Here is a 17,069-nt window from a genome sequence, read left to right as displayed (position 1 = left end):
CCCCACCCCCACCCCCACCCCAGCCTACCCCCCAGCTCAGCACTACTAAGCAACTCCGGGCCTGCCTGGCCGGAACCAGGAAGTCCTTCAAACTCCCACTCCCCAGCCTCGTCCAGGCTTTAGACATTATGGAGATCTAGAATCGAAAAAATCCACTTTCTTAAATACCTGTCTCCTAGGTCTCCTCAAAACACACCAGAACGTTCGCGTCGACGGGAGGGAACTGAACCTGCGGCGTGGCAGAAACGCATGCCCACACGGGAATTAGGGAGGAGGCGGAGGATAGAGGACCTGGCCTAACTGCTCCTATGGCCCGAGGGTTTTGCAGACAAGGGGGAAGGGGCTGGGGAGAATACAGTGAGAGAAAAAGCAAAAGGGGTGTGCGCTGCCGCGGAGCTCAGAGGGGCAGCAGCGGTGTTTCCGAGCCCAATCTGTCGGGGACCCCAGTGGACAAAGCCAAGCGAGGTAGGAGCACAGGGGACCCAAGCTATGGAATCAGGACCACCTCAGCTTTGCGCATAAGCGCGTGGGTGGCGCAGACAGGTGGGTAAGGTAGAGGGGGAGCCGGCGAGCAGAGGTGGGCCACTGGCCGCCCCCAAGGGGCGTGAAGCAGGGAGGGGAGAAACAACGTTGATGGGGTGGGAGTACCCACAAAGGAGTGTCCTCGGGGAATGGCCAGGTCGGGAAAACTGGGCGAGCAGACCACAACGGGAGCCGTCCCTTGGGCTTCTGCGGGGCCTGGGCCGTGGCTGCGTGCACCCGCGCAGTCCCTCTGCCGCCCTGGGGAGCGTGGAGGATGCGGGTAAATGGGCACCTGCGTATCTGGGCTCTTGGGCGCATCTTGCTCCTTCCAGAAGCATATGAGGGGGTGAAGAAGGAGAAAGTCTCCCTCGCCCGCTGATCCAGTGTGTGGGGCGCGCTCCGAGGCGCGGGCACTTACTTCTCGTAGTCATACTTGCAGTAGAGCTTCTTGTCCCGGTAGAAGCAGGTGGTCTCCAGGGGCTCTTTGCAGGAGGTACACTGCACGCACTGCTCATGCCAGAAGCTGTCGTTGAGCCGCAGCAGAAACCTGTCCGAGATGACCCGTTGACAGCCCTCGCAGACAGACTTGGGGCTCACCGCTCTGCCTACAGCAGCAACAGACGTCCGCCCGTGAGCCGAGCCGGCCCAGCATCCCGGCCAAAGCCGGCCCGGACCAGCTACGGATCACTCCACACCCACGGATTTACCCCCGCGTCCTCCCACCCTGGGAAGCCCCCCGCAAAACATCCAAGCTTAGATTTGGAGAGCAGAGCAAAATCAAACCAAATGGCATTTCTAATAAACAGGGACTATGTGGGAAGGTTTCAGTTCTACCAGGGGAGGGGGCAGAAATCAATAATAAGTGGCCTTTAATTATCAAACCTACCCTGGTATGCGCGCAAACGTGCGCACATCCTGTAAAATCGGCCTGCAAATAAATTTGTTCTCCCAGGTTTATCACGTAATCACTAAATCACTCATTATGCTTGTCTCTTTTGTCTGTTATTAAAACTGTGAGTGTGTAAAAAGGATTTTCTACTTTGTTGTTTGGTTTTGTCTTTTGCTAAAACGCAATTCTGTTCTATTTTTTGAAGGAAAACTTTACATTTTCTTTGCTTCCTAAAAAGTCCTGTGCGTGCAGAAAAATACCGTTCTCGCCCTAAGCAAACTAAGTATTGTTCAAACCAATGAACCCCAAACTGCTGGCTGGAGCGCAAATTACAGATGGGTTTTTTTCATAATTAAGAAGCATCAAAATGGAGGGAAAAAAAAAAAAAAAAAAAAACAGGGAAGAAGCAGGATTCGGAGACGCCGCGGAGTGTCCGGCCAGGATTCCGGGAATCAGGCGAACTCAGCAGCCACGCGTGAGGGCGAAACCGCACCCAAAGCGACTCAGCGCGAAAGGGACTCCTCTCTGTCCCAACCCTTGCACTTGTGTCACTTTTGTCCCTTTAGTTTGCGGGTGCGGGGGGGCGGCTTTTTTTTTTTTTTTTTTTGAGAGTAGTGGGATGCTCAGCCACCTTTGTCGCTATATCGGCACGTTTCACAGCTATTTAAAGGCCTGTTCCCCCGGGTAACAATACCTTTGCGCGTGGTGTCCCAAAGGGCCTGACCCTTCCCAGTTTCCCTGCTACTCGGTCGCCTTCCCCTCAGGAGACGCAGCCACCGGCTCAGGAGCGGGGCCGGTCCCCTTGGCGCTCAGGCAGGGAGGACTAGAAGTAGCGAGATCTTTAAAATATTTCCTATTCTTTCTGCCCTGTCTCGGCGTCTAGGGCCACGAGCCGGGCGCAGAGAGCGGACGTGGGCCGGGCAGGGAGTACCGGACGAGCCGCGACGCCCGCTGAACGCAATAAGTTCGAGCGCGCCCTGCGCCAGGTCTGGGCCAGCTCTGACGCCCTGGATCTTCCGAGGCTGTATGGAGTCGGTAAGTTTCCGAAAGGGCGGTTGAAAAAGGGGAACGCGGTTCACGCGATTTCGTTTCATCTGGGGAATTGGGGGGGGGGGATTCCTCCCTCAGTCTGGTTTCTCTAGCCGAACAGCCTCATCCTCCGCCTCCACCCCGCTCTAGCGGTTCCGAGTTAGGGAAAGAGGCAAGAGGTTTAACTGACAAAACGAAAACCCCTCCCGCTAAAAAATTTTAAAACACCCATTCACCAAACTTGAAAAGCATGAGGGCGGGGTGCGGGGTGGAGGGTGGGAATCCCTGGCCTCAGCTCGGTTAGACCCGCGTGTGGGTCGAGGCCCTGGATTCGCCGCTCCTCCGTGGTCGCTGCGAAGAGATTGGGGAGACCCGGGAGGGAGGGCGACACGCCGGACCCGAGATCCGGCTCCAGTTAATTAAAGCCGAGGCAAAGGCCCTGCCGCGCGGGCTAATCCCCGCGCTGCGCTGCCCACCGGCCCGGAAAAGCCTCTCCGCGGTGCTTGAGGCTGAGATCGGGGCTGGAGTTGGTGGAGGCGAGATGCCGCCTCGAACTTGGGTGCTCCGTGACTGGGGTTTGTGTGCTCGTCCTTAAGCCTCAGAGAAGACGGCGGCATTTATGAGACGTCGATCAGCTCTGTGATTAAAAATCCAGTCCTGGGTATTTTTAATCATTTGCCATTCAAACGCCTGCAAGCAATCTCGCCCGCCCCTCGCGGCTCTGGGGAGTTCGGTGCCCGATGCGTGAGGCCTGGGGTGGCTTGTCGGTTAAGGGTAGGAAGGACCCACAGAGACTGACGGCTAGACAGGGAGTGGGCTCAACTGAGTGCATGAAGCGGGCCGCTAGCTCCCCTATTGCCGACCGGGTCCAAGCAAGCTGGGCTCCAGAGCTGGGGCCTGGCGGAAAGACGGTGCGCCCAGGCGCATGGCCTGAATACTCACCCAGCAGCGAGGAGAAGGAGGCCGACGTCTCAATGGCGCTTTGGAAGTTCTCCTCCATCTTCAGGCCGTCCAGCATGTTCGGGCCGGGCCGGGAGGACCTGTAGAGGGGAGGAGACGACGCTTTAGGCGTCTGTGCCCTCTGGGACGCGGCGCCCGTAGCCGCCGCACTCTTGGGAAAAGACGGAGGGAGTGTCCAGGGTGACCAGAATGAGCTGGGAGGGTAGAGTCCAGCCAAGAGAAATGTGGGGTGGGAGGAGAGAAACGAGTCACAGCGAACTGCTCTGACTGATCTGATTTCACTCGAAGTCAACGCGTTAAGTACTTAGGCCTCCGCCCCCCAACTGCGTTTCTCCTTCCCCTGCCCCCCAACCCCCTCCACCCGGTCCCCAGCCCAGGTTTCCCATCCCGAGTCCGACTCCGCCCCAACCTATACTAGTGGGGGCCCGAGGGACGCCTCTGCGGGAACCCAACTACTGGGGTAAGATGGAGATTAAAAAGAGTGGGTGTTTTCCCTCGCGGGGCCCGGCCCAGGCACGCGGAACTACGAGGTCTATAGCCCGCGCCCAGACCGGCCGCGTTGCGTCCCTCACCTGCCCCGACCGAGGAGGGGCAGAGTAAGCGACCCGGAGAGCGTCCCGCCAGCTCCCGGACTCAGGGCGCTGGCATCTGCTGGGGGGCGCGCAGGAGCGGGCGTGCTGGGCGCGCGGGGAGGTCCTCCCGCCGGTCGGCCGGTGCCGGGAATGTCTGCAGGAGCAAAGAAGTCGCCTCGGGGAGGAGCCGCGGCTGGCCCTGCTCACTCTTGGATGCATTTCAAATCAACTTTCAGAAACACGCCCGCCCGAGCTGGAGCCTAGGAGCAGGCAGCCTTCCTTACCTGATGGGTAAGCTCGCTCCCGGTGGCAGGAGCCGAATGAAGTTGCCGAGCGCCGCGGGAAGCTTCGGCCGGGGGAGGCGTAGGCCCTCGAGGCTGCAGCCAGAGCGGCCGCCCCCGGCTCCGGCGCGCCCGGGAGGGAGCCGGAGCGAGCGCCGGCCCCTGGCTCCGCTCCTCGGCGCGCCCGGGCCGGGCCGGGACGTGGCCGCGGGCGGCCGGCCTTCTCGGGACGTCCTGCCCGCCCGCGTCGCTCCTCGGGAGGAGGGGAGGGCCCGATGCTTCTCCCAGGCTAGAGGGAAGGCGGAGGCCCACGGTCCTGGGTGCGAGTCGGGCCCTGCTTGGCTGGGGCGGATCCGGTCGCTTCTGACAGGGGCCGCGGCGCTGCGTGCGCGGCGGAGGGAAGGGGGTGGGGTGCGCAGGGAGGGGGCTGGGAGCGCGTCCCGTGGAGGGCCCGTGGTGCTCGCTTCCCAGCCTGGCTGAGCGGCCCAACCTCGCGGCCACCGCCGGGTGCGCCCCTCGGCCGCTGCAACCTCCCGGGCACGCAAAGTTTCCTCCCCTCCACGTGTAATCGCTACCTCCGGGAGCGCTGGCCCCAGTGCCGCCCGCGGCCCCGAGCCCCCGCTGCGCCTTCGCAGAGATCTCCACGCCACCTGGACCGCGGCGCCGGCACGCTGGTTCCCTGGCCGCTCTCCAACCACTGCGAGTGATAAAAGCACCGCAAACCTCACCCGGGCAGCCGGAAAGGCCAAGAAGCTATTTGCCGCGCGTGGCTGCGGGACCCTGCAGCTCCGAGCTACTCAAACCCCTTCTTGGTCACCCAGGGCTCCCGCAAGTTCCCAACTTCCGTTGGCCTCAAAACCCCGTTCACCGTTTCAGTTTGAAAGCCGTTCGAACACAGATGCAGATGCCGAGGATCCAAGGCCAGAGCTTGAATCAGGCTCCTGGTAGCGACTAGGTGGGATCTGACCCCCAGGAGGTGAGCTCGGAATAACACTGCGCTGGAAGTCAGCTAAGGGGACATTCTAAGGGGAGCAAAGTATCTGGGGGGAAATGTTAACTCACTACACCTCCTAACCCTAGCCTCCAGTGATAGAGGATTAGCCCCTGCAGGAGCAGAAACTGGGTCTCCTGTGTATCCCAGGAGGTTACGACTGTCCTGGGCTTCAAGTGGAGGCTCAATAAAAAAAAATCATGACACTGGCTAACGTTTATGGAACATTTATTTTGTTCCAGGCTTGGTTACATAGTTAACTCATTTAATCTTTACAGCAACCCTATGAGGTGGAGACATTATCCCAATATTACAGGTGAGGCAAACAGAGCACAGAGGGCACCTGAATACTACGGGGAGTTTCAGTTCTCTGGGGTTCTCTGGGGGCCCCTCAGTTCCTGAACCGAACAGAAGTGAATTGGAATTCCCACGCACTTTGGCAAGGTGAACCTGAGCAGAGGACATGCCACAGAGCAAGCGTTTTCTATTACCTGCTCCAAGGACAGGACCACTTGCTTATTTTTAAAGAAAAAGTACTGGCAGCACTTGCTGCAATGTGCTTAGGGGCAGTGACCCCATTTTCAGTACTTTATGCCAGCAAGCACAAGCCAAACACTGAATATCACTTCAGAGAAACAAGGGAAAAGGGCAAAGAGTTTAATGCTTTACATTTGAACGCTGCTTTATACTGTTCAGGCTACTTTCACATACATGGTTTTGCTTGATCTTTACAATAAACCCATGAGGTAGGCAGAACAAATAGTTTTATCCATTGTTTCAGATGATTTTGGGGGGCTTAGCAGGGCTGGGAGATTTCTCTGATGTTGACCAGATGGCTAGTGGCATGTCCCCTGACACCTGTCCTTTGTCCTTTCTGCCACCCCAGATAGAGCAGGGTGTGAAGAAAATGTATATGAATGACAAGTATTCTTAGGAGAATACATAAAATAGAAGTTAGGCAAGAAAAAAAGAGTTAGGCAAATACAATCATAAAGAATATTTTTAAATGTCCAGCAGAGTTTTGGTTGCACTGAAGGTCTTGAATTTATGAAATATGTTAACTAGTAGTGAGAATGTTTCTTTTAGAGAATATCCTGAAAGTGGGTAGATTCTCATTGGATCTGGGACCCAACTTTTTCCAGTGGTCCTTGCATCTGGAAGGCAGCCTGACTAGTGTAGATTACACAAGGGTTTGGTAGGAATGTCTTTCCCCAGCTGGCCCTTGGGCACCTCCAGGACAGAGTTGTATCTCATGATACATTATAAGTCGTAGGGTCCTCGGTGCAGAGCTAGGCACATATATGTGATCAACAAGTACCCTTTACTTAACTGATGGATGAGGGATGCACTCACTGGGGGGGAGGGGGGAAGCACTGCAGTAAAGGTGAAAACACAGTGTGTCAGGAATCAAAAGACCTCGGTTTCATTCCCATCTCTGCCACTGGGTCAGTCAGGCCATCCGTTCACCTCTCTGGGCAGCAATACTTCCTCTCTGAAATGACGGGGCTATACTATATGGTCCGTAAGGCCCCCCACAGTCTAAAGTTTGTAGAATCAGACTTCCTTTGGACAATGGGATAGCCAGTAGAACCAGTGGGTCCTTATGTACTTTGCAGCATTTGTCTAGGTGTGGACTAGCTGATGTGTCCAAGTGATGTGTCTAAACCAATATAGATACACCTTGTTTATTCAGAGTTTTATCTTCTATGATTTATTTTACCCTTACCAGTGAATTAGGGATCATGAATCCCATTCCTGCCCCTTATTGTTTCACTTTGGCCCTTAGTCAACTCAGTGACATGAATGAGTGAACAGGCGTATTTCCACCTGTGAACAGTCCTCCTGATCGTGCCTCATGGTTTTCCATTTTTAACTCAAACACCATTATTTTACCTTTTTAATGAAAAAAAGTTACCACAGAGCCACCGTCCAGAAGCTCTTTATCAAAAATAAGCCGTGTTCTCCCTTTTATCAGAAAGAAGTATTTTTTTCCAAGAATTTGTGGAAGCGAGGTAAACAGGCTGCAGGAGAGACTTCCCAAATTACAGACTTTCAGAATTGGAAGTGACCTTAAAGCTCATGTGGTACAACTATTTTATTTATATGGTCAAGTTCATTCCACCTCAGGTCCATTGATTGCTCAGGGCTGGGCACTCACAATGTCAAATCCTAGTTCCAAGATCTGTCAGATGTGGGCAGAGCGGCCTCCCCCATCCTGTTCACTTTTCTCTGAACCCGCTCCAGTTTTTCTCTATCTCTCATAAATTATGGCAGCCAGACCTGTTGCAACTTTCCAGTGATCCTATGTTCGGGGCCTCCTCTCCTTTCTCTGGCCATAAAACATTCATTAGCATGGTCTGATTTTATGTTAGCGTTTTCGGTGGCTGGCCGCTGTTGACTCACATTGTACATGTTGTTAACAAAACCTGCTCAGTCCTTCTTCACACGGGCTGCCGGTAGGCCACATCTTCCCCAGATCGCAATTATACAGTTGGTGTTTGGCCTCAAGTGTGGAAACTTCCATTTATCCCTGGTAAGAAACGTCAGGAATCTTGCAACTTCAAGCAGATTCCAAGAGATCCAGGGACTGTGTCTTAAGGCTAGTACTCCGCTTTAAGGAGAAAATGTGGAGTCCTTGTCAGGCTGGTCCAGAGGTTGCCATCATGGGAGGACAGGCAAGGGCAACGAATGAGGAGTAACCATGGGGCCCCAAGAGGGTGTGCAGGAACCTCGTAACCCGGGGTGGGGGTGGGGGTACTTCTTCAAGCGGGAGGCGCCCTGATCCCGTTCAAGTTCTCTCCCATCATCTGTCTCCAGTCAAGTAGCATATCTGTGGAAGATGCAGGCGAGACATAAAGACCAGCTGTGGAGCTACCCCTTTTCTATGGCAGAAAACGGAGAGGCGACACCATCAGACTCGTGAATCTTTGTGGCTGAGATGTGGGGAGAGGGGTGGGAAGACGGATGCTTGGTGGGAGGGAGACAGAAAGTGAGGGAGAAGGACGTCCTGCTACAGAGTGGAGATGACAGGAACATGTTTTTTTACTTTCCTTTTCTTGCTCTCATTTCTGTGTTTTATTAAGGGAAACACAAAGGGAAAATTGTGTTATTTGTTAAAAAATGTCAAAGTGCATTTCAAGCGAGAGGAAAAAAAGCAGACACATTACTGCCTAGACAGAGAAGGCAGTACGCTAACGGGGGCAGCTAAAGACTCGTGTGGCGGGGGACACACTGGGAATACAAACTCTCCTGACCTCTGGATTCTTTTCCCGGGAACCTCCTGGCCCTGCGTTGACATTCAGATCTCTCGAAGGAACTGGAGGACAAAGTGCCTTGGGGATTTCTGGGGTGAAAGGGGGTATCCCAAACCAGCTGCTTGAAAAGGAGGGAAATCAGGCGATGCCTAAGCCAGATTCTCCCACCAACATGACAAGCACAGCCCGAGGCACGGAGGAGACTTATCCTGGCTAACAAAGGCACCATTTAAAAGACCGCATTCTTTGGATCTTGTAGTCGAATCATCTGTGTGCCCACTTCATCTCCCTCTTGGACTGGGAGCTCCTTCGGGAAAGGATCCATGTCGGATTCATCTGTGATTCTCCTGCGCCCAGCAAGATGCTTTACATACCAAAGAGACCCAATGAATATGTGTTGACTCCATGGAGAATGCCCTAAGGTTTTAGTCTACTCCATGGCATAACTGGGTGTACTGGAATGAACATGCCGGGGCTTTGAGAACAGAGAGGTCTGAGTTCAAATCCCCGCTGGGACATTTGTAAATGGTTTGATCTTAAATCACCCAACCTCTCCATTTTCCAGTTTCTTTACCTGTACAAGGAAAGGAATAAAATATTCCTCAAGAGTTAATAGAGATGATGGATGTGAAGCGTCTAACTCTCTGTCTGGTTAACCGGAAGTTCAGATATCCTCTCTGTCTCACTTTAACCTCCCCATGAGTGAGCAGATATAGTTTCTCAAGGAAAATTATCTTACCTTCGCCCTGTTCTCATGAGCAAACAGGAGCCGTGCCAGATTTAGACAGAGCCCATGTGTCTAATGACAACAGTTGCCACTGGGTAATTGAGGCATTTCTGTGCCTGGGGTAGGCTGTGCCCTCTGGTTGGGAGGATGCAAGGGTGGTTACAGGATGAGTCCTGGGGTCACACAGACCTGAGACTGAGCCTGGATTCTGCCACTTGGGATGACCTTGGGCAAGGTTTCTTCATCTCTCCAATCCTCAGTTTCCCCATTTAATAAACTGATAAAATAATTGAGTTCTTTCTCCGTGTGTTAAATGAAAACTACATACAACCTAAGTAATAGGCACGTAGTAAGAGTTCAGTGAATTTCAGTTGCCATCATCATCACCATCATCAGACAATAAGCATCTCTAGGACTGTGTTTGATATACATCTGTGGCCCTAGTACCTGGCACTTAGGCAGTGGTATCCAAAGAATATGACTGGAATTAAACTGAACTGAATACTGAATTCAATTGAAGACAGTCTTTGGCACTGAGGGAAGTTCAGGTGCTGTCTGGCTCTCAGTTCCACCTACAATCTGAGAAGGGATTTTGTTTGGAACAATCCCACATGCTCCTAACAAGCCCCCAGACTGCAGGCTTCCTGCATAAGCCTCCCACTCCTGGGCTCTGACAGGCCCCCTCTTGACGTCTACATGTGATACTTCACACTAGGTACCAGGAACTTGGATGTAATGGGGGACGGGTTACAAGGAGTGAACTCCCCAGGCACCTAAATAGAGAAGGATCTGTGAAGAGACAGGTCCGTTAGCATTCTGCGCCTGGTTCCCCTGCCCGCCTCACCTCAGTTGTGTGCAGTGAATGGTGAATGTGTATGTGGATTGGGAGGACAGCCCTGGACTCACGGCCCGGGGGAGAGTTGGGGGGCCTGGCGAAAGCCTTTTGCAGCACTGGGGTGTCCAGTGCTAGGGTACAGCAGCTCTGAACAAGCCCCTCAGTCAGGCAATGCCCAGAGGCAGCTCTGCAATAAGCAGCTGCAGAGACCGCCTCCACCAAGCCCGGAGTAAGACCCCAGCTACCTACAGGTATTTTCGGCAAGGAAGGGACCCCACCTGCATCTTCACCCATCAAGGATATGAAGCTAGAGTGGCTGCTGCCAGAACACTGAGGACACCCCTTACCCCTTAGCCTACATACCCTCTCATTTCTTCTGATGAATATGCCCTGTTTATGGAACTGTTAATTTATTTACATAATATATACCATGTGGCTTCCAAAAACAATTTGAGGTTGCATATGAATACTATCAATATTGAAATGGATTTTATAAAAATCAAAATTATATACTGGGAACAGAAAAGCAAATCACCCCCCAAATAATAACCCAGGGCTAATATTTTGATCGTGATAGAATGTTAAATGTCACTCTGAGTTTACAAGGCGAAACAGAGAAAAGTAAAGCCCTACAAAATTGCCCTGATCACATCTAACTGTGTATCAATTATATTTATATGTCTAGTTGGCTTTAGGAGAAAGTCTATAATAAAAGAACAAAACTATATAGCTCCTGGCAATAGAGATCAAATCTGTGACCTCATGAACAGTGCTGGAACAGTTTTACCTTTATATACTGATTGTATCTCTCTTTTTCCGAAAAGAATTTAACATAAAACTGAAGCTGTATACAACAGACAAATAAAATAGAACCACAAGACTGGGAATAGAGAAAATGGATAATGCAGATATGCTGGGTATGAGTTAATGGTCACATCTTGCCGGCAGCAGCCATGTCTATGTGTGGCTCACCTAGTTTGATCTAACATTGTTCTGAGTACATTCTTGCCACCTGTTATGTGTGACCGTCTGAATGAGCAAATGAATACTGAGAGTCAAATTTGCCTTTGAGCTTCCCGGTAGCTAGAGCGAAAAAGGGAAGCAGCTACTCTACAGATATTTTTGCACCAGTATTAGAGTTGTGATTGTGGGTTTGTTTGTAACCTTAATCCTCATAGCTCTAGATCCCTGTGCCCAAGTGGGTAAACAGTGAAACTTTCCACCCCAATCTTCAGCAGAGTTTCTTGCACAAAATGAATATTTCCTGCATGAATACGTTAACAAGACCATTAAGAAGAAAGATTCTTTGATGCATCTAAAATATAGTCATTGCCACCTTTCTTATCCCGTAAATAATTTATCTACAATCCTTTTTGAACCTTAAAGAGTGGAGGGGAAATTTGTCAGGAGGTTATTGAAAATGAATGCATTCCAGGCAGATGGCAGGGCTTGAGTGAAAGCACAAAGGCCAAAAAGCCAAGGTAAGTTGGAAGATCTCTGTGAACACAGGCAAGTGAGGCAAGCCAGGAGGCTGAATACCGGACCTTAGCATTTCTTACTCTGTAGGTAATAGCCTTTGAAAGTTTGGGACTGGAGGAGGAAAATACTTAGGCATATGGTCAAAGATGAGTAAATCTGGTAGCAGTGTGGCTGATAATTCAAAGGAAGAAGAAAAGGGAGGTAGACAGATACACTTTACTACTCTAGTATAAGTAAGAAATCCAGGGCGTGGACCGGGGCTGCAGACATGAAATTAAGGTGTGGGGGGGGGGAATGTAAAAGACATCTCAGAAGCCAAGTCAGAAAAGCTCAGTGTCTGTTTAATTGTGAGGTGAGGAGGAAGGAAGGAGAAAAGGAATCAAAGAAGCTTGGGGTAAGGGTGAGACAGAAGTGGGAATGCAGGAGGAAAACCAGCTGGATGGGGTGCAGTAAGAAGTTTGGTGACTTTTCAAAATGTTTTCACATTCATTATCTCATTGATTTCATATGTAAGTGGAGTAAGACCCACCCTAAACGTCAGCCTGAAAAATAACGCTGCCCCTGTTTGGAGCTGCCAAGTTTCGAGGACAAACCTTGGCCTCGGATCCTTGCGGCGACAGCCGGGCACCTACTTGCAGGTGCCGGACACATTCCAGGCAGCCCAGTGTCCTCACCAGGACTAAGCCACCCTGTCCTGGTTCGGGGCCAGCAGCAGCTCCAAGCCAGGTAGTGCAAACACCCCGGGCTGCCATGCTTGCCAGGAACATGGATGGGTGTGCCCCAAAGTTCAGCCAGCGTCTCCCAGAACATCTGGGCAGGGTGGGGAGGGCGGAGCACAGCCATCAGAGTTTGGAGTTTCTTCAGCCTCTCATCTTTCTTCCCACTGGGTAGTGGGCTTCGGTTGCATCACTGACTCACTCCCAGGCACAAGCAAGTGGCTTCACCCCGGGCTGCATCTTCTCCTCGGAGCCCCAGGGCAGATAGTATTTCTCACACCCTGCGAAGGTAGGGCATTAACAAGAGGGCTCTGCGTGCACCTGGCAGAGCCTCAGCTGACAGGGTTGGCAATCACAGAAACAGAAGAAGCACTGACCTAGTCATGAAAAGTCAGCCCTGGAAGGAAGGGTCTCCGGGCTCAGCGAGTCCCACCTCCCACCTCAAAGACGAGGGCACCTCCGGGCTGCGGCTGCTGCCCCATGCCGTCATCACTGGTGTTCAGACATACACGTGGAGTCCTCTGATGCATCCCCCATCCCAAGAAAAGTCTCAAGTTTTTTCTTCTCTGGCCCCAATCAACTTTTCTAGCATCATCTCTCCCTCTCCCCTGCTCTCTTCTCTCCTCTCCCACTGGACTCCATGCACTAACTCTCTGCTTCCACCAGTACCTCAGACAGACATTGCCCGGACATCACCCCAGCACATCCCTGTGCTTGGGTGCAGGCTGTGTCCTCAGTCAGGAGCACCTCCGCCCAGCTTTCTTCTCTGGCCTGTTGAATAGCTACTTTTGATGCTCTCCGACAGGTAATTAGCACTTCCTCTGGGTCCCTTCACAGGCTGTTTCCTGTTTATCATATGACATGACCAGTTTTTCTTTAGATGCCTGCCTCCTTCACTGGAAACACACACATCTGTGTCCTATGGAGCTCTGAGTCCTCAGAGCCTGGCAGAGTCAGGCCCTGCTGACAGGTGGGGAGGAAGAATGGAAAAGGCAGATGTTGATGGGGTTCAAAAATCAGGGAATAAAAACAGATGCAGGGAGGCTGCCCTTCCACACCCTTCCCCCAGTTCTCCCCAACATCTATCAGATATTCAGTTTTTCTGTGTCCTTCCAGAGTTGCTTTACGTAAGTACATCAAAGAAAACACAAATACAGATCCTTAACTCCGCCCTTTGTTACCTAAAAGGTAACACTGCTTGAAACTTTTTTTTCCACCAAGAAATCCTCTTAAACCCTTCAAAGCTCTTCATATTCATCCTGTCTCCATTTAAATCTCCAACTTGTAGGTTTCAATAGCCACGAAACAAAACCACACATTTAATGCAAGTTACAGTACAGGTGCAGTTTGCTTTTCCAAAGGATTGAGTTCCTGGTAAACCATATAAAAATCACATTGTCATTAAACCCATATTTTTGGTTCAGGGGTATTTTGTTTAAAGATATCCAGGTGTGATTCTTCTTATCAATGAGGAAATTGAGTACTGTGGCACTCCTCAAACTACATTAGGTTCCGCTTTGTTAGAACCCAGAGACACATTTCAATGAGAACGAGGATCTCAGTCTAGTTAGGAAAAGGGTAAAATTCGGTGTCTCTCCCACGGACACCCCCTCAAACCTTTCAACAGGGGACCAAGAGATGGCTGGCCCCATGGCCCACGGGACCTCAGGAGCCGGATCCTGTTGGTACACAGCTACTTCCTAGAATCGCAAGGTAACACAGAAGCTGCTTCAGTGAGTTCAGCTCACAGTGGCACCACCCGATGACTGACTTGTGACTGTAAATCAAGGGCCCATCAGCTCTAGCCATGGGCCCAACCCAGCTCACTGCCTATTTCTGTAAGTCTTGCAAACTAAGAATGGTTTTAACATTTTTAAATAATTTCATAAAATCAAAAGGAGAATAATATTTTGTGGCATGTGAAAATTACGTGAAACTTAAATTTCAGTTTCCCTAATAAAATTGTATCAGAACACAATCTGCTCTCTCATTTGGTGACTGGCAATGGCTGCTCTCACAGTACGATGGTGGCAGTGAGTAGCTGAGACAGAGACAGTATAGTCGCAAGCCTGAAGTATTTACTATCTGGCCCTTTAGAGAAAAAGCTTGCCAACCTCTGTTTTAAAAGTTGCTCCAAGACCCAAAGCAGACGTCTGTGTGAGATGGCCTTGTCTCTCAGTTTTGAGTGTCTATACCTGGACAAACAGGCCATTAGGTTCTCTGGGCAGTAGATCCAGATCTCAGTGATAAGACTTTTATTCCTCTTGAAGGAAGGCATCGTCACCATGAATCAGTGGTGAGCACTCCTCTCATCTGCATCAGGGGATCAAATTGACCTTTCCCAGCTGGTCCTTCCTGGAGTCCAAGATGGGAAGGTGAAGTCGCCAGCCGACCGCAGGTCACAACACCCTCCTGCAGAACCACAGGTTTCCACAAGAGGGCGGCCCTCTCCTGTCTGCAGTATTTCCCATGGCCTTCCCAGCTTTGGAGAGCAGCCCTCAGAGACCTCAATGCCTTGCCAGCTTCCACGGAACTTTCTCTAGGTTGATAGTCAAGAATGGGGCCGTCGGGCTTCCCTGGTGGCGCAGTGGTTGAGAGTCCGCCTGCCGATGCAGGGGACACGGGTTCGTGCCCCGGTCCAGGAAGATCCCACATGCCGCGGAGCGGCTGGGCCCGTGAGCCATGGCCGCTGAGCCTGCGCGTCCGGAGCCTGTGCTCCACCACGGGAGAGGCCACAGCAGTGAGAGGCCCGCGTACCGCAAAAAAAAAAAAAAAAAAAAAAAAAAAAAAGAATGGGGCCTTCTTACAGCGCAGGAACCCACATAAGCCTCCTGGCCCCAGGCAGCCAGTCTGACATCTTAGTGGTTGATCATCAAACCTGTTGGTCTTGAAGTGTCAGCAATAAAAAAAGGAAACGAAAAAAAAAAATTCTGGTTGAGTCCCTCTCCCATCTTGCCCACTCCTGACCCCCCTCTGCTATTCCAGCCACTGTACCCGTTTTTAGGCTGTTCTCTCTGAGCTCTAAACTCAGCCTTGTCATGCTGGGGCCAGGACTCTGCGAACCACATTTCTGTTTTCCAGATGCTTCCATGTTAGGCTCTGCTAGGTCAGGAGAGTAGAAGAAGGGATTCACCTCGTCCTAGAAGTTTGCTTCTTTGGGCTTCTTTACTCCTCCGTGTTGCTCTAAGGGATGCCCCTGCAATGCTTCCTCACCCTGGTAGTAATGATGCCTTCCCCTGAGAGCAGCAGAATCCACTTTGCATCTTCTCCACACCACAGAGCCAGCTACCCGTGTCCACTTCAGAGACACTCAAACCAGCTGGCCGTGCCCCATCCTCCAAGGTCAGGGGCCTGGGTTCCCTAGGCCTCTCCTCCAAGGTTCTAATTTTTATAGTTCCAACTTCTTCCCTTTGTCCCCAGAGTCCTATGGGCGGTAGAGCTTCTTGCAACTGCTACCTATGTGATAACCTAGTGTCCTCTTCCTGCCTCTTCAGTGATGTAATTAGCAAGGTGATGCCTAGTTAACTATTCTTTATATTAAATTCTCACTGTTCAAGTAACTGGGGTGGCTTCTGTGTCCTAACTGACTCTGACTGATACATAACTCTTCTCAGGTCTAAAACTAACAAGACATTTAACTGTGATTATCAGATCACAGATGTTCCTAAGGCCCACCTGAAAAATTAAGTCTACAAATGCCTAACAGGCAGCTACCTGGGAAAGACACTGGGCCTGAAGCTGAGAAATGGGCACCACGAGGTGTCCGAGGTCTCATACTCTTGGGACCCCACACAGCCTGGGAACCTAGCTCTCTCTGCCCTTGTCCAGCAGGGCGGCTCTGTGACTGTGCCACGGGGGTGGAGGAGTTAAAGAATGCAGGTTAGCTGGCCTTTGAGCTCACCCAGGCCACCCAACCCCACCATCCTGACAAAGGAACCCAGAAAAATAAAAGTACCCAGTGCCCCACAATGGCCTGGTGCGAGAGAGTCGAACTTTCGCTTTGAAATTGTTTCCGGTCTGGCAGAGAGCCCTAATTCTCAGACATGGTTCCTTCCAGGCAGCACCATAACTGAGGAAAGAGCACGCAGCCATCTTGGGCAGGGGAGAAGGGGGCACAGAACTCTCTACCTGCTCAAACCTGACTAAACCTGTCTAGTGGTTACTATTTAAGAAAGACCAGACTACAAAGGAAGGAGGAGCTTAACACCAGGAGCAGATTTTAGAGCTGATAGGATCTCAATTAAAAATTATTTTCCAGTGAAAAATAAAACTTGAAATAACAATGCCTGGCAGCAGATTGGGATCAGTGCCAGGGGAAGAGTGGGAAAAGGAGGCCGGCAGGGTAGAGCAGGAAAGGGAGGTCATGGTCGATGTGTCTCCACTTAAAACCCAGCTGGGCTCTTTGCAGATCAACGCCACCAGCATAGTCAAACCCTCTCTTCAGGAGCCACTGAAAAGACAAACAGTGTTGCCAATGGCATTTAGAAAACAGAACCTCCTCGCTGGGAAGCACAGACTCGACCAAAGTACTTTACTGGGTTCTTTTTAATGAAGTCTTTGCCCCTCCTTTCCCAGAATGCCTCCCACCCAGGTTCTAGCGGCACTGGACATTGCTGTGAACTAGAGCGCCCCCTGGTGGCAGATCTCTGCAAAGGCATGAGGGCCATCTTCCCAGCCTCCATGCCCACTGGAGCACTCAGCTGCACTGAAGATGAAAGTTTCTTTACCCAAATCTTTATGTTCTTTTCCCACATTCCTATGGACTTAAGCAAATTTTAGCATCTTCGTCTCCCTCTTCTTTCTGATTTTTCTAT

The 17,069-nt window shown here is 51.4% G+C and overlaps 1 protein-coding gene across 1 annotated transcript in view; it reads right to left on the bottom strand.

The window, feature by feature from the left end:
- LMX1A (LIM homeobox transcription factor 1 alpha) overlaps positions 1-3,458 on the bottom strand; it is a gene marked incomplete at both ends in the record, with an annotated part of 150,015 nt that extends 146,557 nt beyond the window's left edge. The window contains 2 exons of the mRNA XM_082860972.1: positions 941-1,123; positions 3,379-3,458. Coding sequence (XP_082717098.1) covers positions 941-1,123; positions 3,379-3,458 — 263 coding nt within the window. The remainder of the gene's footprint in view (positions 1-940; positions 1,124-3,378) is intronic.
- Between the last annotated feature and the right edge of the window lie 13,611 nt (positions 3,459-17,069).

Source organism: Leucopleurus acutus (assembly GCF_964270905.1).
Source record: "Leucopleurus acutus genome assembly, chromosome: 2".
Lineage (NCBI taxonomy): Eukaryota > Metazoa > Chordata > Mammalia > Artiodactyla > Delphinidae > Leucopleurus > Leucopleurus acutus.
Note: the sequence above shows the minus strand (reverse complement) of the source record. Positions and strands in the feature narration are given on the sequence as shown.